Genomic DNA, 24,537 nt, shown 5'->3' on the forward strand with positions numbered 1-24,537 from the left:
AGTCCAGAAGCTTCAGTTTGTATTAACAATATTAATTCAGACTGCTTCAAACAAGAACGTGGTACCAGATAAGGATGCCCCCTGTCACCACTGCTTTTTGCAATTACCGTTGAGCCACTGGCAGTTCACTGTCAAAATGCTTATGAGATCATGAGGGGATTATCAGAGAAGAACTTGAACAGAAAATATCACTCTCTGCCGATGATATGGTACTGTAGATATCAGACCCTCAAAATACTGTGCCTGCCACCCCAACTCAGGATCTCAGATTGGGACCCAAGTGCAGCCATGCAACGGGCAATACCTCAGCACCACACTAGCGGCACTAGCAGAATTTCAAAACATTTCCGCTCTCAGAATTAATTTGAATAAAAGTGCGCTCTTTCCAGTGAATTCTCAAGGACACAACATTAGATTGGACACGTTCTCTTTTATCATCGTAGATCAGTTTAAACACCTAGGGGTTAACATCACAATGCGTGTGAAGTGCGCCCTTAACACGTCTCCAATAGTGTCCGCATGTTCCTGTCTGCATCAAGTGAGGTAGCAGCTCCTGGGCCGGTGGTCTCACACTGCTGTCCCAATTTCACAAAGAGTTTCCAGTTCCCAGTATCACCACCAAATCATTTGACACATCCAGCCTACCTGCAGCCCATGCCCTTTGTTCCCACCAGACTGAGGAAGACTTTCTTCTCTTTGATTTCTTTCCCTCCAATTGACATCAGCCCGGCGACGCTGTTCTTCTTCTCCTAGTGCAGATCAAACAGAGAGAGAGCAGGGGGTCATGAGCCGAGTCCTTTTGGGGGGGTGGGCAGCAGTGCCACCAACATATTTCATTCACAAGAAAGGATTAATGGCCCTGGCAAAAAGCTTTGACCCTCGGGAGGTCTGTTGGGACTTGAAATTTAATCATCATTGGAGCCTTCGAGTGCACAGGGGCATGGAAATGAACAAAAAGACGCCGTCGTGGGGTCACAGGTCAGGACGGAGACACAAATGTAAAATGAGGCACCGGAAAAAAACAAAACCTTTAAATACACAAAAAAAAAGAAAAATAAGATCAGTGTTTATTTAAAGTGTAATTGGGCAAAAGTCACATGAGGGGTGAGCCAATCAGAACAGATTCATAGGCGGAGGTCCAATGCGGCTTGTCTTCACTAGTCACTTAACTTTTCATGAAAGGTCCTATGTGTGAAAAAATACCATTCTAGCGCCTCCCCTGTCCTGTTGTGGTATTACACGTGTCTATGTATTTGGGAGTCATGAGAATGTTGTAGTGAAGATTACGCTGAGCCTAAAGGTAAAGCTTTTGATTTGCTGGGGTCAATCTAAGCCCCTAAACTCAGCGATGGTCACCAGCTTTTAGGTTGTGAATAAAAGATCACAATTATGGATACATGCGGCAGAAGTAAATTTCCTTCGCAGCGTGTCCAGGCTCAGCCTTAGAGACAGAGTGAGACATTATTGAAAGGAGCCCACTGAGATGGTCCCAGCATCTGATTAGGACATCTCCCTGGGGAAGTGTGTCAGGCCTGTCCAACGGGGAGGAAATCTCAGTGCAGATCTAGGACATGCGGGAGAGATTGATAACTTTCAACCCACCTGGGAATGCCTTGGTATTCCCCCCTGGAGGAGGTGGTGGGATATCTGTGCATCTTTGACTAGATTGCTGCCCGGCAACCTGCACTAGAAAATGCAGTAGAAAATGGATGGATGGTTGAATGGTGTCCACTCCGAGACACAAGGGGGCGCTATCACAGATGGTATGGTCTGTTTTTCCACCCAGAGCTCCAAGAAACCGCCCAGTGAGGGCAACTGATTCTGCCATTCTTCAGGTCCAGTGACTGTAAAAGCCAAGATGCTCCCGGAATGAGTCGTCTCACTTTGGGAAGAACAGACCACCGTGTGGAGACCCCGACCTGCCCTACAGAACCTGACTCCCTTTGTCAGAAAGGCCATTTAGCGTATTTGTGTTTCAGCTTTCTGCCTAAATGTGGGTGGAACCTTTAGAGGTGGGGTCTCCCTGATGTTGCTGTTAAAGGACCACCCCTTAGTCTTCAGTGGTCCATTGATGTTCACAGATTGCTTTCATTTTTAAGTATTGGATTTTCTGGTTTATTGGATTTATTTACGTCTGTTCTTCATGTTTTTTTTTTTTTTTTTACTATTGGGTTGCATATCGGGACTTGTTGACCTTGGATTGAGACAAACCCTTTTTGTCCTTGTTCTCCTCTTTTGTGATTTCTACATTTACAAAGATTCTGCTCTCGGACTTTGTGTATTTTGCAGATTTTGGGAAATTAAACAGACTGCTTGGCAGTTTGTAGTCCAGTTCACCATTTGGGCCTGAGTAGGCCGAAGCCACATACTGTGGAGTTAGGAGATCAGACTGCCTGGGATGAGGCCAATTCTAGGCAGACTGGCAAGGCCTGGCCTGGCACTATGGAGCCTTTAGGAGGCCTCATGCCCTCTTCACTACAGAAGTGCATTCAAACCATAACAAATATGACACGCAGTCCAGGAATAAAAGTAAAACGTGAGTGTGTTTATCTGATCAGCACGACTTCGCCTAAATCAGGGTCTTTCCACCGTTATGGTCCCATGACTCCGTTTTGCATTTTAAAGTTCAGTCCTATTGCCCCTGATGAAGCAAGTGCAACCCTTCTCCCTTGGTGAAACGCCATCAGTTAGAAGTGGAGAAACGATCGCTTAGGAAACCAACAACGGCAACTCGTAACCCACCCACGCCAACCCTGGCCTAAATGGTTTGGAAAATGTGCACATGTGAAAGTAACAAAAAAACAGAGAGGAAGGGTGAGACGTCATTGTGGAAAAATCACTCAGAGTTTAGAAATTGCTGAGCCCATCATTTAAATCAGATTTTCTGAACCACTGGGTCGCAGGCTGCCACTAGTGGATGGCAAGTTGCCATTGTGTGGCGCGCACTCAACAAGCCTTTGGTGGGGTTACAGTACAAAAAGTGGGATGTGACACCAGAATGGTTGAGAAGCTCTGGTTCACAGAACTATGGCTATCACTAAACCCTTCTGTCATTTTTTATTTTACACCTTAAGTAGCCAGCGTGATGGTAAAGCCACAAGTCCAGTGAGTGGCCACAAGACGCCAGATCGCCCTCAACGTCTTGAAAATGAAAGGTGGTAGCTGAGCCTCCATGGAAGGAGGCCACGTGGAGTAGAACAGGAGAGCAGAAGCAACAAAACACATCAGAAGTAATGGCTGCCACCTTCTTACCCCAGTCTCGGAGACAAACTGATCCACAAACTGCCACTTCAAAGGTTCCTCTGAAGAGCTAGAAAGTCAAAAAAAAAAAAAAAAAACAGCAGACAGTGAAACCAACGGGACCCTTCACAAAAAATGAAATTGGGGCATCAGAAATGCACAAGCATAAAATATTGACCCCCTGGGACTTGAGGTGCCCACTTTTACTAAACCCGTTTTGAAAAGTGTGGACAATTCATTCATGGATGGCCCACCACAAAGGAAGCACTTTCTCTTTCCAGGCCGATGCCACAAACTGAGCGATTCCTCCCTCAGAGTTTCTCCATGGGCCGTGTAGGGGGGGCTCAGCAAATGGACACACATTACAGCCCGTAGAGTAATAGCGGTGAACTCGGTTTAATGGAAGCAGGAACCTCACCACCCAAAGAGTGAGAATTACAAAATGGAAACCCCCCCGCCCCCCCATTAGACATGGCATACACTTCTACCTGCCAAAATGGTGCCTTTCCAATTCAGGGTCCAAACCAGGGCTGCAGGGAGTTACCTCAGAGGACTGGGCCCCTTTATGGGGAGGGGACATTTATCATTCCTTATTTAGTATGCTTGGCAAAGCAAAAATTAATAATAATAATAATTATAACAACATGAACTCAATTTAGAAATGTGAGAAAACACATGAAGTGGAAATTTCATGAACTAAGTTAAAGGTTTGGAGGACAAACGAAGGCATGCTTATGGGCCACAGGTCCATTCTGGAACACAACATACATTTTCCATTTACCTTTTGACAGGAATCAGGCCAACATCTGCAGAAAGAAATAAAAAAAGAAAAGAGTTAGGGCACCATGAAGATGTACAGGTAGCCATTCTGGTCATTTTCAAATGTTTTCTGCATTAGGACACCCCAAAGTGGAACCAGAAAAGCCCCAAGATGTTCATAGAGGAGCTCCACAAATTCAGTCAGCATTTGGCAACTCAGACCTGCTAAACGGCCATCTGGGTCAGCCACCTAGAGGAGCAGAGGAGGAGCTGAGGAAGGAGGGGCTATTTAAATGAGCAAGGAGGGGTTATACAAAGGAAGTAGGAGAAGTTATTAAAATGAATGGGATATTGACATGAAGGATTATTCAAATGGGGGAGGCAGATTACAAAAATGAAGTAGGAGGTCTTATTCAAATGAGGCAGGAAGGTTACAAAATCAAGTAGGAGGGGTCAGGGAAAGGAGGGGTCATTTAAATGAGAAAGAATAGCATAACACGTCGCAGTTGAAATGAAGGGTAATTAAAATAATAAATGAGGAGTAATTCAATTGAGGATGAAGATCTTAGAAAAATGAAGTTGGACGGATTATTAAATTGATTGGGGTATTGAAACAAAGGTTACTGAAATGAAATATGGAAAGAGGGGTTTTCATTGTTGTGACCTCCTCATCCTCATTTTAATAACCTCCTGCATTTCAATACCCCCTTCATTTTAATAATCTCTTCTACCTACTTCATTTACATGGTCTCACCCTCCTAATTTGAATATGCACTCCTTTTTCATTGGAATATCCCTTGCTTCCTTAATTTACTATCCCTTTTATTTTAATAAAGTCCCCTTCATTCATGTAATCTTACTATTTTCATTTGAAAAACCCCTCCTTCCTCATTTGAATAAATTCTTCACGTCAACAGTCATTTCATCTTCATATGGCTTCCTACTTCATTTCTGTAGCCCTGCCTGCCTGATCTGAATAACTGCACCCTCTTTATTTGAAAATCTCCTCCTTCTTCATTTCAATGTCCCCTCCTACTTTATTCCTGTAAACTAGTTGTCCTCATTTGAATAATCCCACCCCTTCATTTAAATAACCTTCATTTCAACATCCCCTCTTCAATAAAGCCTCCTACTTCATTGTTGACCTTCTCATGTGCGTAGCCACACCTTCTTCATTTGAGTAGCCACACCTTCTTCATTTGAGTAGCCACACCTTCCTCCCTTCATTTTAATAATCCTTGCCAGTCACTCTCCTCCAGCTAGCTGACCAGGACAGTCAGTGATAGATAGATAGATAGATAGATAGATAGATAGATAGATAGATAGATAGATAGATAGATAGATAGATAGATAGATAGATAGATAGATAGATAGATACTTTATTAATCCCAATGGGAAATTCAGAATGTGAATGTGCAGGACGCCGCATGGAGGCCACTTTAACACGGCTTCTCTTTGAAGTGGAGTGCTAGACCCATCAAAGAACAGCCTGTCCAGTTCATCTGGAGCTTTGACAATTGGGCGAACAAAGACCACTGTGGGAGGTGCGTCCCACTTTACACATTTAAACAAGTAGAAAACAAGGTGGGAGGTGACAACTCGGACTGTCTTCTCAGAAAAAACACACACAAAGAATGACCTCAATGAGCCTCCCCAGAATGGACCCTTCTTGCCAACAGTCAATTGTTTGAGAGGCAAATCCACCCAAAATGGTAACCCTGTTTTGTTCGTACCCAAGTCTTTCTACACAAAACATGGTGGGCTCACTTACGACGCACTTTCAGGGACACCGTCTTCTTTGTTCGGATGAGGTTGACCACTTCTTCATGAATGCAGGAAGAAATCGAGTAGCCATTAATCCGGACAATCTCATCGCCCACCTAAACAGGTAAACACAACAGGATGGCACATCACATTCAAGAAGGGCAGACTATGTGGCCACCTAGGAGCCAAAGAGTTGCTGCTTCAAAGTCCCCCCACCACTGCTTTCCTGTGTGACCAGCATACAAATATGAAGACAATGAAGCCAGGGAAGGTAGCAGAGGCAACACACCTTTAGCGTGAGAACATTGACACTGGGAGCCTGAATGCCCACGCAGACCCTCGACGTGCAGGGTGTGTCAGCCAAAATGGAGGCAGCCCAAACCGATTCCCTGATGTGTATCTTGTCTTTTTTTTTTAACCAGTTCTTTCATCTCAGGGAGAATTAAAGTAAACAGGACCACCTGAACATAACTTGGAGTGCCACAGAAAAGGGTCTGAACACCTCCAGGAATGACAGGAATCCAGGAATTCAGCATTTGATTTTTAATTACAACAAGAAGAAAATACGAACACATAACCCCAGTCCTTAAATCCTTACACTTGCTACCCGTTAAGTTTAGGGCAGACTTCAAAATCCTCCTTTTAATATATAAACCCTTAAATGGTGGAGGTCCGGCTTACTTATCTGAACTTATCACGACTTACAAACCTGAGTGCACATTAAGATCTCAAGATGCTGGTCTGCTTAGAATTCCAAGGATTAATAAAATAACAGTAGGGAGTCAAGCTTTTAGTTACAGGGCCCCTAAACTGTGGAGTGGTCTGCCTGCTACTATAAGAGATGCCCTTTTGGTCTCAGTTTTCAAATCTCACGATTTCAGTTTAGCACACCCTGACTAGAGCTGCTGATTAACTGTACAGACTGCATCTCTGTTGTTAGTCATTAAGTAACATGATAGTTAGAATTTGTGACTCACCCTCACCTATTCAGTTTCTCTTCTCAGCACTCAAATGTGCCACTTGGTGCCACTGCCCACCTGCCAAGTTGTTTAGTCATCTCTGATGGAGGATTGCAGTAATCGGGTAGAGGGTGGTCCTTTCATCAGATTGGCTGACTCAGCTATGGAATGGCCAATAGGGGGAGACAGCTTGATGGCCGGGGTCTCCAGGACAATGAACAAATCCATCCATCCATTATCCAACCCGCTATATCCTATCTACAGGGTCACGGGGGTCTGCTGGAGCCAATCCCAGCCAACACAGGGCGCAAGGCAGGGCACCCACACACCAAGTACACATTAGGGACAATTTAGGATCGCTAAAGCACCTAACCTGCATGTCTTTGGACTGTGGGAGGAAACCCATGCAGATACGGGGAGAACATGCACACTCCACGCAGGGAGGACCTGGGAAGTGAACCCAGCTCTCCAAACTGCGAGGCAACAGTGCTACCCACTGTGCCACCCTGCCACCCTGAACCAATCCAAATCATATGATGTGATATCATCTCCTGTTGAATTCTGCTCTGTACTTGTAATATTTCTATTGTACTGTTGTATTGTATTGAGGATGACTTGTGTTCTGTTCCGTCTATTGTGTTGTGTTGACCCCCTTTTTTTTTTTTTTTTTTTGACACCCACTGCACGCCCAACCTACCTGGAAAGGGGTCTCTCTTTGAACTGCCTTTCCTGAGGTGTCTTCCATTTTTTCCCTACAAGGGGCTTTTCTGGTCTTCCTAGAGAGGCAAGGCGTTTGGGGATGGGGGGGGGGGTTTCAAAGGGCAGGCCTGTTAAAGCCCATTGTGGCACTTGTTGTGTGATTTTGCACTTTACAAAAATAAATTGTATTGTATCGTAATAATGTTCTCCCCGTGTCTGCGTGGTTTTCCTCTCACAGTCCAAAGACATGCAGGTTAAGTGCACTGGGGATCCTAAATTGTCCCTAGTTTGTGCTTGGTGTGTGGGTGTGTGTGTGTGCCCTGTGGTGGGCTGGCACCCTGTCCGGGGATTAGTTCCTGCCTTGTGCCCTGTGCTGGCTGGGATTGGCTCCAGCAGACCCCCGTGACCCTGTAGTTAGGATATAGCGGATTGGATAATGACTGACCGACTGTTTTGTAATAAATTAGCCAACCTTTCTGAACGGATTTTGTCATTATGGGTTATGGGGTGTAGACCGATGGGCAACAATGGCACTTTTATCCATTTAAAATGAAATCTACAACAAAGTGAGCAGAAAGTGATGGCATCTCAATAATTGATGCCTCCACTGCATATGCGTGTGTGCGTAACTAAAAGCACCTGCCTGACACTGTGCAGGTCCCCCTTGTGACCCATCGAGGTGTGGACGCCACACGACTCTGACCGTGACCGGTGGTATCTGCGCCAAGACGTTGGCGGCAGATCCTTCAAGGCCTGTTTGTTGCAAGGTGGGGCCGCCATAGATTGATTTGTTTTTCCAGCAGATCCCACAGATGCTCGATCAGAATTTGGAAGCCAAGTCAATACCCTCAACTCTTTGTCGTGTTCCTCAAACCTTTCCTGAATAATTTCTGCAGTGTTGCAGGGCACATCCATGAAGGGGTGTGCATAGCCAGCTGTGTATCAAAGTAACATCCAAAGGAATTCCAGGACCCTGGGTTTTCCCCAGAGTGTCCCACTGCCCCTGCCAGCCTGCCTTCTTCCCATAGTGCACCCTGCTGCCATCTTTATTAGATAAATGACATGGCCATCCACATAATCTAATAGAAAATGTCCTACTAATGTCCTCCTTCCATTGCTCAGCGGCCCCCTTTCGACACTCACATGTCCATTGTCGGCGCTTTCAGCATGTGGACAGTGGTCAGCATGGGCACTCTGACCGACCAGTGGTAATGCACTGTGTGTCCTGTCACCTTTCTCTAAGTTCTTCAGTCTGTGGGATCGGACCAGGTGGGCTAGACTTTGTTCCCCACGGGCATCATGACCCTGTCACCCTTTCTTGGACCACTTTTGGTAGGTATTGACCGCTACATGCTGGGAGTGCCTCCACAAGATCTGCCGTTCTGGAGATGCTCTGACCCGGTGGTCAAGCTACCACCATTTGTCCCGTGTCCAAGTGGCTCAGCTCCCTGCCACACATCACTTTCAGGAACGGGACTGTTCACTTGCTCCATAATATTTGCCACCCTACGTTGACGGGTGCCAATGTAATGAGAACTTGTGGTTCAGCTTTTTACCCTCACAAGGATTCTGGAGGGTTCATGGGAGTCCACCCAGCCAATCGAAATCAATTGGCCGCATCCCTCGGGGTGTCCTGTAGGGGGTGAATCGGAAGTGCGGGCAACCAAAGCGAAAGAGTGGCTCGTTTTGCCAGCAGTAAGTGGGACTCATTCCTGGTGGGTGTGGGACTCTGCCAGGCCTGCCCTTTGGCAGCTTCAGTTTACAGTAGAAGATCTCTTTTGTGTCAGGGGTTTCCGCAGTCCCCCTCGTCTCTTTTGGAGTTTTCATGGCGCTTGAAGGCCTAGCCCTGTACCCAGAAGCCTGCTTCTTGAGTTTGGGGTGAGGCTCATTCGGATTTCTCATCTAGGATAAGATTTGTGGGATTTGAGATTTTAGGAGTTGGCAGCCATAACAGTTTTTGAGGGTGCTGCCCAGACAGGGCCTCTTGCATTGATTTATTTATTTCTTTTCTTCCTTATTCATTATTATTCTTGTCTAATTCTTTTCTTGTAGCTCTTTCTTTGTCATCTTGTAAAGTGCCTTGTGCTTCATTCTGTGTATAAAAATGTGCAACCAAATAAATGTTGCTGCCGTTTTGAGGTCCGGCTGTTGATATGGATGCCCTTTCTGAGTTTTGTGGAGCCCTTTGACGTAACACTGTGGCCCACTTAAGTTTAGGCGCAGAGCACCGCCATGCTGGATATCACACAAGTCAAATCACGCCTGTCACATTCCCCCCCCCCCAAGAGGTGATGCGGTCCTAATGCAGACCCCTCAAGCCTCACAGATGGAGAGTAAAGGCCTCTTCGTCACACGCTTCAGTCCTTCACAGACTCTCTCTCCTTGAGACCTGACCTCGTGTCGACTTCCATTACCGGCGGCCGTCTCCGCACCGCCATGACTGATGAACTGCCCTTCTTCACCTACGCTCTTATTAAATCCTTTGCCGCACAGCTTCTCCCAGCTTGCCAGCTTATTTTCTGATTAAAAGGAAATCAATTGACAAATACGCTGAAGGAAGACTTGACCGGCTGACCTCTAAGCTCAAAATAAACGGTGGCAGCTGTGCCAAGAGACCCCGCGTCCCTCCATTTCATCTGCAAGGCCATTTCTCTGATCACAAATGGTAGCGGCGTGGACAGCATGTGTGCTAATCAGGGCTTAAACTGACCAGTAGGTCACTCCCAAGATTTGACGACGCACCAGTTTGGCTGGTTTGGTTTTCTTTATTTTGATAAGCGAGTGAAAAATAATAATATACAGAGATCTAGAAGGTCCTTATGATCACATGTTCACAGGCCGGTGACATTCTGATTTGAATGGGCTAATTGACATGCAATATGTCACCACTCTCTGGCACCGTGATGAGCGAGAACGACTACCTGACCTCGAAATTGTGGTCTTCCATCCATCCATCCATCCATTGTCTCCCGCTTATCCGAGGTCGGGTCGCGGGGGCAGCAGCTTGAGCAGAGATGCCCAGACTTCCCTCTCCCCGGCCACTTCTTCTAGCTCTTCCGGGAGAATCCCAAGGTGTTCCCAGGCCAGTCGAGAGACATAGTCCCTCCAACGTGTCCTGGGTCTTCCCTGGGGCCTCCTCCCGGTTAGACGTGCCCGGAACATCTCACCAGGGAGGCGTCCAGGAGGCATCCTGATCAGATGCCCGAGCCACCTCATCTGACTCCTCTCGATGTGGAGCCCCTCCCGGCTGACTGAGCTTCTCACCCTATCTTTAAGGGAGAGCCTAGACACCCTGCGGAGGAAACTCATTTCAGCCGCTTGTATTCGCGATCTCGTTCTTTCGGTCACTACCCATAGTTCATGACCATAGGTGAGGGTAGGAACATAGATCGGCTGGTAAATTGAGAGCTTCGCCTTGTGGCTCAGCTCCTTTTTCACCACGACAGACCAATGCAGCGCCCGCATTACTGCGGATGCCGCACCGATCCGCCTGTCGATCTCACGCTCCATTCTTCCCTCACTCGTGAACAAGACCCCGAGATTCTTGAACTCCTCCACTTGGGGCAGGATCTCGCTACCAACCCTGAGAGGGCACTCCACCCTTTTCCGGCTGAGGACCATGGTCTCGGATTTGGAGGTGCTGATTCCCATCCCAGCCGCTTCACACTCGGCTGCGAACCGATCCAGAGAGAGCTGAAGATCACGGCCTGATGAAGCAAACAGGACATCATCATCTGCAAAAAGCAGTGACCCAATCCTGAGCCCACCAAACCGGACCCCCTCAACGCCCTGGCTGCGCCTAGAAATTCTGTCCATAAAAGTTATGAACAGAATCGGTGACAAAGGGCAGCCCTGGCGGAGTCCAACTCTCACTGGAAACGAGTTCGACTTACTGCCGGCAATGCGGACCAGGCTCTGACAAAGATCATACAGGGACTGAACAGCCCTTATCAGGGGGTCCGATACCCCATACTCTCGGAGTACCCCCCACAGGATTCCCCGAGGGACACGGTCGAATGCCTTTTCCAAGTCCACAAAACACATGTAGACTGGTTGGGCAAACTCCCATGCACCCTCCAGGACCCTGCTAAGGGTGTAGAGCTGGTCCACTGTTCCGCGACCAGGACGAAAACCACACTGTTCCTCCTGAATCCGAGGCTCGACTATCCGACGGACCCTCCTCTCCAGGACCCCTGAATAGACTTTTCCAGGGAGGCTGAGGAGTGTGATCCCTCTGTAGTTGGAACACACCCTCCGGTCCCCCTTCTTAAAGAGGGGGACCACCACCCCGGTCTGCCAATCCAGAGGCACTGTCCCTGATGTCCATGCGATGTTGCAGAGGCGTGTCAACCAAGACAGTCCTACAACATCCAGAGCCTTGAGGAACTCCGGGCGTATCTCATCCACCCCCGGGGCCCTGCCACCAAGGAGTTTTTTGACCACCTCGGTGACCTCAGTCCCAGAGATGGGGGAGCCCACCTCTGAGTCCCCAGGCTCTGCTTCCTCATTGGAAGGCATGTTAATGGGATTGAGGAGGTCTTTGAAGTACTCCCCCCCACCGACCCACAACGTCCCGAGTCGAGGTCAGCAGCGCACCATCCCCACCATATATAGTGTTGACACTGCACTGCTTCCCCTTCCTGAGACGCCGGATGGTGGACCAGAATCTCCTCGAAGCCGTCCGAAAGTCGTTCTCCATGGCCTCCCCAAACTCCTCCCACGCCCGAGTTTTTGCCTCAGCAACCACCGAAGCCGCATTCCGCTTGGCCTGCCGGTACCTATCAGCTGCCTCCAGGGTCCCACAGGACAAAAGGGTCCGGTAGGACTCCTCCTTCAGCTTGACGGCATCCTTCACCACCGGTGTCCACCAACGGGTTCGGGGATTGACGCCACGACAGGCATCGACCACCTTACGGCCACAGCTCCGGTCAGCCACCTCAACAATAGAGGCACAGAACATGGCCCATTCGGACTCGATGTCCCCCACCTCCCTCGGGATGTGGTCGAAGTTCTGCCGGAGGTGGGAGTTGAAGCTACTTCTGACAGGGGGCTCTGCCAGACGTTCCCAGCAGACCCTCACAACACGTTTGGGCCTACCACGCCTGACCGGCATCCTCCCCCACCATCGAAGCCAACTCGTCACCAGGTGGTGATCAGTTGACAGCTCCGCCCCTCTCTTCACCCGAGTGTCCAAGACGACACGACCACAAAGTCGATCATCGAACTGAGGCCTAGGGTGTCCTGGTGCCAAGTGCACATATGAACACCCCTATGCTTGAACATGGTGTTCGTTATGGACAATCCGTGACGAGCACAGAAGTCCAATAACAAAACACCACTCGGGTTCAGATCAGGGGGGGCCATTCCTCCCAATCACGCCCTTCCAGGTCTCACTGTCATTGCCCACGTGAGCATTGAAGTCTCCCAGCAGTACGAGGGAGTCCCCAGAAGGTATGCCCTCTAGCACCCCCTCCAGGGACTCCAAAAAGGGTGGGTACTCCGAACTGCTGTTTGGTGCATACGCACAAACAACAGTTAGGACCCGTCCCCCCCACCCGAAGGCGAAGGGAGGCTACCCTCTCGTCTACTGGGGTAAACCCCAATGTACAGGCTCCAAGTCGGGGGGCAATAAGTATACCCACACCTGCTCGGCGCCTCTCACCGGGGGCAACCCCAGAGTGGTACAGAGTCCAGCCCCTCTCAAGGAGATTGGTTCCAGAGTCCAAGCTGTGCGTCGAGGTGAGTCCGACTATATCTAGCCGGAACCTCTCAACTTCGCGCACAAGCTCAGGCTCCTTCCCCTTCAGAGAGGTGACATTCCACGTCCCAAGAGCCAGCTTCTGTAGCCGAGGATCGGACCGCCAAGGTCCCCGCCTTCGGCCACCACCCAACTCACACTGCACCCGACCTCCTTGGCCCCTCCCATAGGTGGTGAGCCCATGGGAAGGGGGACCCACGTTGCCTCTTCGGGCTGTGCCCGGCAGAGCCCCATGGGTGCAGGCCCGGCCACCAGGCGCTCGCCATCGAGCCCCACCTCCAGGCCTGGCTCCAGAGTGGGGCCCCGGTGACCCGCGTCCGGGCGAGGGAAAACGCCGTCCAAAATTGTTTTTCATCATAGGAGGTTTTGTTTAACCGCTCTTTGTCTCATCCCTCACCTTGGACCAGTTTGCCTTGGGTGGCCCTACCAGGGGCATAAAGCCCCGGACAACAGAGCTCCTAGGATCATTGGGACACGCAAACACCTCCACCACGATAAGGTGGCGGTTAAAGGACGGCATTGTGGTCTTCATTACCTGAAATAACTGGCTTACCTTGAAATGATGGCGGCCCCAACTACACCACCCTCTGGTGCCCAAACTCTGCTACTGGTGAAATATCCGGCTACACCGCCCTCTAGTGTCCAAAATCTGCCATTGACAGTAACCCTGAATGCATCACCTTCTAGTGTCTGAGCTCTGTTACTGGTCTAACCCATAAGTACATCGTCTTCTAGAGTCTGAACTCCATTACTAACAATATCCCCGGCTACACTGTCCTCTAGTGTCTGAACCCTCTTACTGGTCTCACCCATAAGTACACCACCCCCTAGTGTTTGAAATCTTTCATTGCTGGTAACACCAGCTACAATGACCTCTAGGGTCTGAACTCTATTACTGGTCTCACCCATAAGTACATCACCCTCTAGAGTCAGAACTCCGTCACTGATAATATCCCCGACTACACTGCCCTATAATGTCCAAACTCTGTTATTTGTCTTACCCATAATTACACCATCCCCATGTGTCTGAAATCGGTCATTGGTGGTAACCCAGGCTACACTGCCTGCTAGTGTCTGAAATCTGTCATTGATGTCAACATTGCCCTTTATTGTCTGAACTCTCTTACTGGTCTCACCCATAAGTACACCACGCCCTAGTGTCAGAACTCCGTCACTGATAATATCCCTGACTACACTGCCCTCTAGTGTCTGAAATCTGTCCTTGATGGCAACCCTGGCTACATCGCCCTCTAGTGTCTGAACTCCATTACAGACAATATCCTTGACTACATTGTCGTCTAGTGTCCGAACTCTGTTATTGGCCTTACCCATAAGTACATCATCGCCCTCTAGAATCAGAAATCGGTTGTAGGTTTATAGAGTCATTATTGTCATGTGGACAGTCCAGTCCAATTAGAGACATGCTAATTCAACGTGCAGCATGTCGCCATTCCCCAGCACCATTACTTGTGAGTCTGCCTTCAAGTCGACGTCACATTAATAATAATTCTTTGTATTTATATAGCACTTTTCTCACTACTCAAAGCGCTCAGCAATTGTAGGTTAAGGGCCTTACTCAAGAGCCCAACAGAGCAGAGTCCCTTTTGACATTTACGGGAATCGAACGGGCAACCTTCCGATTGCCAGTGCAGATCCCTAGCCTCAGAGCCACCAATCCGCCTCCACATTTCGCAACTTTTTGTCGTGAGGCATATTGCCAATTGAAGTCTCCGATCTCGTCGCTGCACCACGTCAAGTGACATGACTGAAAATCACTGGGCACGTCGGCTTTACCGGCTGAGTTAAGACTCCTCAGCTCAGCTCCACTCGGCTCTTTTCCTGTCAGCCAATAGCGTGCTGCCTGATAGCGCAGGGGCTGCGCTGTACAAAGGGATAGCAGCGGGGGGTTCAGCATCCGTCTCTGCCCTTTTTGTTCTTTTTTCCCTTTCCATACAGACCTGCCTGGCACTCTCCACCTTGCACTTTTTAACTTGCACTGCGCTTTTATGACTCTTTAATTTAATATTGTTTTTTATCAATATGCTGCTGCTGGAGTATGTGAATTTCCCCTTGGGATTAATAAAGTATATATCTGTCTATCTATCTGTCATATAGCACCTTTCACTCGATCTATCTATCTATCATATAGCGCCTTTCACTCGATCTATCTATCTATCTATTATATAGCACCTTTCATTCTATCATATAGCACCTTTCACTCTATCATATAGCACCTTTCACTCTATCTATCTATCTCTATCCAGACACTTAAATAGGACAGACGAGCCTCTCTTCCATTTGTGAGGTTCAAAACACGTGTTCTCCTGATCCGTCATCCTCATGTTTTATGCTCTGAGCACTCATTGGCTGTCTGCTCTCCTGCCAACTGCACACACGGCCCACCCGTCTGCCTAACAACACCAACCCTACTTAATTTTATCGTAGCCAGTCACAGTCACTAGTTGGTCCCAGTCATTGGGTGTGTCACATTAGACAATCATCTTCACAGGAGCGAGTCACCAACTGGCTAAGGTTATGTAAAGAGTCGCCGAATGTGACGAGGCCTCCACCTGCACAATCTCACAACGTGCGGCCATTTGAGGTCCCAGGCCTCAGTGGAGCTTTCAGGCCTAACGTCCGGAGGTTAAGCCTCACTTGGAGTTTTGTGAGGAGTCGTGACACTCCCAGGCCTGTTCAAATGGTGTCTTCAGAGTGACACAGGGGAAGGCACCAGAGATACCTGGTAGCCTTGGAGTTCAAGAATCAATTGGATTTTGTCCTCTTCCAGGACTGCCCGGCTCTGGCTAACACAATAAGATAGAATAGGCCTCGGGGGTCCAGCTGGCTGATGTCTCCACACCTGTGACTCTCCACTCTGAATGACCACGGACTCCGTGAGGCTGCAGACCACAGTTTTTGTTTCCTCTCCTCCATTAACAACTGGCCGGGTCTCATCAATGGTTAGTTTGTCAGGTTCTGGTTATGTTCATCTGTTCCTCCTGTCTCTGTACAGTACGTCTGTCCTAACGCGTAGTTTGTTCCAGCACTCGGAGCCGGCAGTCAGGGAAGAGAGGCACACGCTAGCGATGGGTGATCATTGTGAACGAGTCGTCCTTCATGAGTGTGGAGCGTGACACGATGATGACGTCAAATCAGTCAAAGCGTTTTTGGAGATTTTGGGGTGTTGTGAAGTTAGAGCCGAAAGTCATAACATGGGATTAGAACTTTTAGACCAAATGAAGTTTCTCCGATGTTGTCTTTAATGAGTTGAGTTAGTGAATTAAAGGTGTGGATGGCTGAGAACGACTTGTCTTAAAAGAGAGATGTGAATTATTGGAGGGAGTGACGCTGATCACAATATTCGGTCATCATTTAACTCAGCTGGAGTCCCCATTAATTTTACTGAATCAGCCCACAATCTCGGAGTTATCTTTGACTCCATCCATCCATCCATCCATTTTCCAACCCGCTGAATCTGAACACAGGGTCATGGGGGTCTGCTGGAGCCAATCCCAGCCAACACTGGGCACAAGGCAGGAACCAATCCCGGGCAGGGTGCCAACCCACCGCAGGACACACACAAACACACCCACACACCAAACACACACTAGGGCCAATTTAGAATCGCCAATGCACCTAACCAGCATGTCTTTGGACTGTGGGAGGAAACCGGAGCACCCGGAGGAAACCCACGCAGACACGGGGAGAACATGCAAACTCCACGCAGGGAGGACCTGAGAAGCGAACCCGGGTCTCCTAACTGCGAGGCAGCAGCGCTACCACTGCGCCACCGTACCGGTACCGCCCAAAATAAAACAAAATAAAAACAAACACAAAAGCACCAGACATTATGATATAGACTTATAATTTGCACCGATGTGTTTTCTAAATTCTATCACACCCATATATGCGGCTTAATATGTTTTATGTGTCTGTGTGTGTATGTGTGTGTTTGGGAGCCAGAGGGGGTGTTCGCCCAGGGCACCAAACAGGCTAGGACCGCCACCTGTGAGGACAATATCTTTAATGAATTTCTGTGACATATTTGGTCTTGCTGATCGCACATAAAACCGCAGTGGAAAGCCCCAACGCGAGGCAGACGGTACCGTGCCGTCCTGAAGGGGGCGCATGTGAGCCCAACAGGTGCTCGCTGCTGCATTTCTTCAACTGTACGCTGATGGCGCCGATAAGTTAGCGATATCAGAAAGTCAAGTGCACAGCAGCGAGCCGTTTATTTTTATTTCTTGCTCTGACTGCCAAAATGGAAGATTAAGATTTTTAAAACTAAAAGAAAATAAGGAGGACTTTTACAAGAAAGTGACGGAGATTTTCGTGGAGAAGGATAGGCGCATGGCTTGCAGTTAGGAGACCTGGGTTCGCTTCCTGGGTCCTCCTTGTGAGATAGATAGATAGATAGAGAGATAGATAGATAGATAGATAGATAGATAGATAGATAGATAGATAGATAGATAGATAGATAGATAGATAGATAGATAGATAGATAGATAGAGTGAAAGGCACTATATAATAGATAGATAGATATATAGATAGATAGATAGATAGATAGATAGATAGATAGATAGATAGATAGATAGATAGATAGATAGATAGATACTTTAACTTTATTAATCCCAAGCGGAAATTCACATTCTCCAGCAGCAGCATATTGATACAATAAACAATATTAAAGATTGATAATAATGCAGGTAAAAAACAGACACTAACTTTGTATAATGTTAAATGTTAACGTTTACCCCCAGGGGGTGGAATTGAAGAGTCGCATATTTTGTCAGTGTCTGTGTGGAGTTTGCATGTTCTCCCCTGCGTGGCTTTCCTCCCACAGTCCAAAGACATGCAGGTTAGGTGGATTGGCAATTCTAAATTGTCCCTAGTGTGCGTGTGTGTGTGTGTGTGTGTGTGTGTGCCCTGCGGTGGGCTGGCACCCTGCCCAGGGTTTGGTTCCTGCCTTGCGCCCTGTGTTGGCTGGGATTGGCACCAGCAGACCCCCGTGACCCTGTAGTTAGGATATAACAGGTTGGATAATGGATGGATGGATGAAGGATAGGCTCATGGATTTCATTTACAAATAAAGGTAAGACCATAAAAAATGGGATCAGGCTAAGAAAACAAAAAACAACCCAATATTTAAAAACTACGAAAGCTGAGAGAGGACATGCTATATCGTTTATTTTTTCACGAGATAATTCCGTAAAAAACTACATTTTGACCTTAAATAAAATATTCTTTTGCTTTTCTTGTTATCATTTTGTTGAACAGTCAGTATTAAAATTGATTAAAGCGTCAGAATTAAAAGATTTTAACAGCAACTAAATATTTGAATTAAAGTCAAATTGGAATTCGTTTTTTTTTATTCACCTCTTCTATACTTTCATTTGTATTGAATGAGTTTGAATTGTGGAATTGCAGCGGCGAACACATGGAAGGTGAGGAGCAAATGCGCTCTCTCCGCTCTCTCTCTCCCTCGCCGTTCTTTCTCAGCCACATATGCGCCTCACCTGTGTGTGTTTAAAGGATGCTGATGAGATGTGAAACATAACCAGACGTCAATGTGCAGGCTGGCAACTGCATAGTGAATAAGCGACTCTTTGGGGTTCATAGATTTCTAAATCGGACTCTGAAGGAGTCACCAGCCACGAACCTCACCGCTGCTCCAAAGCCGTCCCGCGTCCTTTCTAAATGCGAGGCTGCTTAGGACTCTGAGGTCCCCCGGAGCTCTAAACGGACACTGAGCGCCACCTGCTGGACGCTCGGCGACGCGCGCGCTCCCTCCCTGATGTCCCGGCCTTGGGTGTCCAGCGTGGCGCTGAGCTCTTCAAGAACTTTACTTTCACGTGTGGGCGACCGTGTTCTTCATCACGTAGGCTTCTTTCAAGAAACGAGAAAAGAAAACAATAAAAGGTCCGTACTCAGAAAAAAAAAACCCTCCCAAAAACATAACTCCTTTATCTTCCCCGTGATTATCTGCATTTTTGCAAGATTATGAAACAGAAAGAGTTTCAGTTAAATAAAACTCTTAAAAAAACATGGATGAAATTTCAGAACGCGTTCAGCCCGTCGTGAGACAGCACTTTCTCAGACAAAGGGCCGCTTATCCGGCGGCCTTATTTGCTGGACACAAAGCCCTGTGAGGCAGACGCGGGGAGGTAATCCCTGACGCCGAGCGGCAGACAAGCCGAATGGACTCATCCGTACGAAAGGGCGCGCGTTTGTATGATTACGGGGGCTTAGCGAGGATGAAGAGCACCTCAGACGTCGACTAAATGCCATCTTCGGTGCCGCGGTAAACGGACGAGGAAATCTGGTGGGCAACCTTTGTTTTAAAGGGCACAGCTGTCATCGTCAGGTGCTTCACGGACACAAACAAAGTGCAACACTTGAGCTTCTTGTCCTGTGGACTACTGAGTTCTACTTGGGTCTGCTAGTCACCTGCTTCACAGACCACAGATAAAGCCACTAGGGGACAGACTGTCACCAAGGTGCTATCTTATGCTGTACCTACAGTTCATATCCTCAGTCACTAGGGGGCACACTGGCATCAAGGGGCAGTCTTGTGTTGTCACATGCAGAGTCCTGGAAATTCTTACTTGGATGTGCTAATCAGCATGAACTCCACACCAGGATTAGTGACAGACAGAGAAACACGTCCATGTCAAAGGTGCTATATAAGTGATAGTAGGGTTGGGAGGGTGGTCTTGATTGTCCCCATGGACAGAGACGAGTGTCATTCTTACTTGCATGTCCTACTCAACTGCTTTAGAAGCCACAATCATAGCCTCTAGAGGGCACATCTTGTGCTGTCATCTGAACTGATAACCTTGGCCACTAGAGGGTACGCTGATATCAAGATGCCATGTCATGCTGTAATTACAGCTGACAAACTTGGATAACTAGGGGACACTGCCATCCAGGTGCCATCTAGTGCTGTAACCTCAGCTGATAACCTTGGCCTCTAGGGGGCACACCGGTATCAAGTTGCTATACTGTGCTATAATTACAGCTAATGACCTGGGGTAAAACGGGGGACACTGCCAGCAAGGTGCCATCTTGTGGTGTCATCTGAGCTGATAACCTTGGCCACTAGGGGGCACACTGATATTAAGATGCCATACTGTTCTGTAATTACAGCTGATAAACTTGGATAACTAGGGGACACTGCCAGCAAGGTGTCATCTTGTGCTGTAACCTCAGCTGATATCCTTGGCCACTAGGGGGCACACTGGTATCAAGGTGTTATACTGTGCTGTAATTACAGCTAATGACCTTGGATAACTAGGGACACTGCCAGCAAGGTGCCATCTTGTGGTGTCATCTGAGCTGATAACCTTGGCCACTAGGGGGTATACTGTCATCAAGGTGCTTTACTGTGTTGTTATTACAGCTAATAACCTTGGTCACTAGAGCACAGTGCCATTAAAGTGCCATCTTGCACTGTTACCTCAGCTGATATTCTTGGCCACATGGGGACATATTGTCATCAAGGTGCCACCTTGTAGTGTCATCTGAGCTGATAACATTGGCCACTAGGAGGCATACCGGTATCAAGTTGCTATACTGTGCTATACCTACAGCTATTAACCTGGGGTAACAGGGGGACACTGCCAGGAAGGTGGCAGCTTGTGGTGTCATCAGAGCTGATAACCTTGGCCACTAGGGGGGCACACTGATATTAAGATGCCATACTGTTCTGTAATTACAGCTGACAAACTTGGATAATTTGGGGACACTGCCAGCAAGGTGTCATCTTGTGCTGTAACCTCAGCTGATATCCTTGGCCACTAGGGGGCACACTGGTATCAAGGTGCTATACTGTGCTGTAATTACAGCTAATAACCTTGGTCACTAGAGCACAGTGCCATTAAAGTGCCATCTTGAACTGTTACCTCAGCTGATATTCTTGGCCACACAGGGGCACACTGTCACCAAGGTGCCATCTTGTGCTGTAACCTCAGCTGATCATCTTGGCCAATAGGGGGAACAGTGATATCAAGATGCCATACTGTGCTGTAATTACAGCTGACAAGGTTGGATAACTAGGTGACACTGTCATCAAGGTGTCATCTTGTGCTGTAACCTCAGCTGATATCCTTGGCTGCTGGGGGGCACAGTGATATAAAGAAGTCATACCGTGCTATAATTACAGTTAAGGGCAACTAGGAGACACTGCGGTGCCATCACCTCATCTGATAATCTTGGCCACTAGGGGGTACACTGGTATCAAAGTGCTATACCGTGTTGTAATTACAGCTAATTTCCTTGGTTACTAGAGCACAGTGGCATCAAAGTGACATCTTGCACTGTTACCTCAGCTGAAATTCTTGGCCACATGGCACCTTGATGACAATATGTCCCCATCTTGTAGTATCATCTAAGTTGATACCCTTGGCCACTAGGAGGCATACTGGTATCAAGTTGCTATACTGTGCTATACCTACAGCTAATAACCAGGGGTAACATGGGGACACTGCCAGAAAGGTGGCATTTTGTGGTGTCATCGGAGCTGATAACCCTAGCCACTAGGGGGCACACTGATATTAAGATGGCATACTGTGCTGTAATTACAGCTAATGACCTTGGATAACTTGGGGACACTGCCAGCAAGGTGTCATCTTGTGCTGTAACCTCAGCTGATATCTTTGGCCACTAGGGGGCACACTGGTATCAAGGTGCTATACTGTGCTGTAATTACAGCTAATAACCTTGGTCACTAGAGCACAGTGCCATTAAAGTGCCATCTTGAACTGTTACCTCAGCTTATAACCTTGGCCACTAGGGGGCATACTGTCATCAAGGTGCCATCTTGTGCTGTAACCTCAGCCAGCCACCTTGGCCACTAGGGGGCACACTGGTATTAAGATGCAGTCTTGCGCTTTGCAGGTTTCTTTTGTCCTTGTTGTCCTACGTATAATAATAATAGGAAACAGTAACATTTTTACTTGTATGTACTAATCGACATCTAACTCCTCGCCACTCCGCAGTGCCAGGATTAGTGCATAGAGCTACATTACCACAAAAGTTGTGTCTTTGTTATCTGAGAAGTGCAGTGCTTTGTCTGTTATATATATATATATATATATATAGTGCCTTTCATCTATCTATCTGTTACAAACTTTTATGCTCCTTTTTGTCAGGTGTACAGACTGTGTGGCAGTTCTTCCTTGCCCGGGCTGTTTGCCACTCTCCATGCCATGATTAGTACGCAGGACTAGCTAAACTCAGAGCTTCTGTCTGCCTGACTTGAAATAAGCACCTTACCTTGGAATGAGCGTACCCTGCGTACATCGCCCTCTAGAGTCTGAACTCTGTTATAGGTTTACAGTATAGAGTCCTTATTAGCATTGGCACAGAATCATTGCAGCTCTTACTTACCACACTGCCACTCCCTGGCATCTCGATTGGCTTGCAGGACGTCCCCGCCTTGAACCTTCTCTCTTCCTTAGATGTTCTAATAACTGCCTTCACCTCAAATGGTGGTAAGCCTGCCTACATCGCCCTCTAGTGTTGGATCTCTGTTACTGACCCGCAGACAGAGCCCAGGGCATTTCTTACTCATCTGTGCTAATCAACTCTCTGGTGCCATCATTGGTGATGACCCTGAAATGTTTGTTCTCCTTACCTGACAGATCTGAGACTCTGGTTTACCAGGCTGCTTACTATTAGGAGACACACACACACACACACACTCACCAATCAGCCCCGACATTAAAAGTACTGAGAGGTGAAGTGGCAAACGTGGCAACCGTCAAAGGGGTGGCACATGTTAGGCAGCAAGTGACCAGTCAGTTCTTGAAGCTGGAAAAACAGGTGTGCGTAAGGATCAGAGTGGCATCAACGAGGGGCAGACTGCTATGGTTACACGACTGGGACGTGGCATCTCCAGACTGGCAGGTCTGTTGAGGTATTCCTGCTATGCAGTGATCAGCAACTACCAAAAGTGGTCCAAGGAAGGACAAGCAGTGCACTGGCGACAGGCTCATGGCCACCCAAGGGTCACTGACTGTGTGGGGTTTGAAGACTCGCCTGTCCGGTCCGATGCCACACAAGAGCTACTGGGGCACAGACTTAATGCTGGCCATGAGAGAAGGGTGCAGTGTGCTGTGTAGCTGTAGACCAGTCACAGTGCCCATGCTGAGCCCCGTCCACTGCCACAAGCACCTACAATGGGCATGTGGGCACCAGAACTGGACTGCGGAGCGGTGGAAGAAGGTGGCCTGGTCTGATGAGTTAAATTTCCTTTTAGATCATTTGGACAGCTGGGTGCGTGCGTGTCGTTAATCTGGGAAAAGATGGCAGCAGGATGCATTATGGGAAGAAGGCCACCCTGGTGGAGGCAGTGTGACACTCTGACTAGGAAACCTTGGGTCCTGGCATTGATGTGGATGTCAGTTTGACACGTACCACCTACTTGGGCACCACAAACACCCCCAATTCATGGCAGTGGACTCGTTCAGCAGGATAATGCGCCCCCCACACTGCAAAGATTATTCAGAAATAGTTTGAGGAACACGACAGGCAGTTCAAGGTGTTGACTTGGCTGCCAAAATCCTCAAATATCAATCTGTACAAGCATCTGTGGGATGGGCTGGGAAACCAAATGTCCGATCCACGGAGCGTCCAGTTGGCAACTTACAGCGGAGGGCTGCTGGTAAATCAGTCATCAGAATAAATAAAATACGAATCTGAGGGACCGCGCAGGCCTTTGTAATTCAGCCGAGTTATCGTATGTGCGCCAAAGTGGCCGGAGAGAGCAGTGTGACCAGCGAGTGGTTGAGATGTTGGTCACTAAATGAGTGGCCATGACGGCCGTGTGTGTGTTTGGTTTTACCCTTTAGCTCCGTATCGTCAATGAGCAATCAAAACAAGTCTGAATAGAGCATCAGAAAAGCACGATAACCCCCAGTCCGCGCTCACCAACTCCACCCTACGTCCCTGTCACCAGAAATCAGTAGACAGACTGAGAGAGCATGGGGGGGGGGGGGGTCATGAGGTCACTTTAAAGGGGTGTGCAACGCTCCCCATATCTCTGCCAAAGGGGCGAAGGTCCAAGTCTTTAGAGTCCTGGTGCTCCCTGTTTGCTCTCCAGTGACCCGAGATGAGGACTGGACTCCTGTGTCTCTTCAGAGAATCCTTGGGGGCCGCTGGTCTGACTTTGTGTTGCTCACAGGGTCCCAAATGAGACATTGTGAGGGAGCGTCAGTTATGGCACTACAGCCATATGGCGCAATTACCCGATGTTGATCTGGCTCATTATTGAGGACCAGGCCAAGGGGACACCCATGTCACACCTGGCTGTGGCAGATAGAGGATCATTTTGGGAAGGCGAGACTGCTTTTCACCAAC

General features: G+C 48.1%; 1 protein-coding gene across 1 annotated transcript in view; it reads right to left on the minus strand.

Moving 5' to 3' along the window:
- The window catches only part of ush1c (Usher syndrome 1C), a 170,714-nt gene that overhangs the window by 87,121 nt on the left and 59,056 nt on the right, over nt 1–24,537 (minus strand). The window contains exons 5-8 of the mRNA XM_028796119.2: nt 5,771–5,879; nt 4,022–4,046; nt 3,253–3,310; nt 646–749 (exon numbers count right to left, since the gene is read on the minus strand). Of these exons, the coding sequence (XP_028651952.1) occupies nt 646–749; nt 3,253–3,310; nt 4,022–4,046; nt 5,771–5,879 (296 nt within the window). The remainder of the gene's footprint in view (nt 1–645; nt 750–3,252; nt 3,311–4,021; nt 4,047–5,770; nt 5,880–24,537) is intronic.

This window comes from Erpetoichthys calabaricus, chromosome 2 (assembly GCF_900747795.2).
Source record: "Erpetoichthys calabaricus chromosome 2, fErpCal1.3, whole genome shotgun sequence".
Taxonomy (NCBI): Eukaryota; Metazoa; Chordata; class Cladistia; order Polypteriformes; family Polypteridae; genus Erpetoichthys; species Erpetoichthys calabaricus.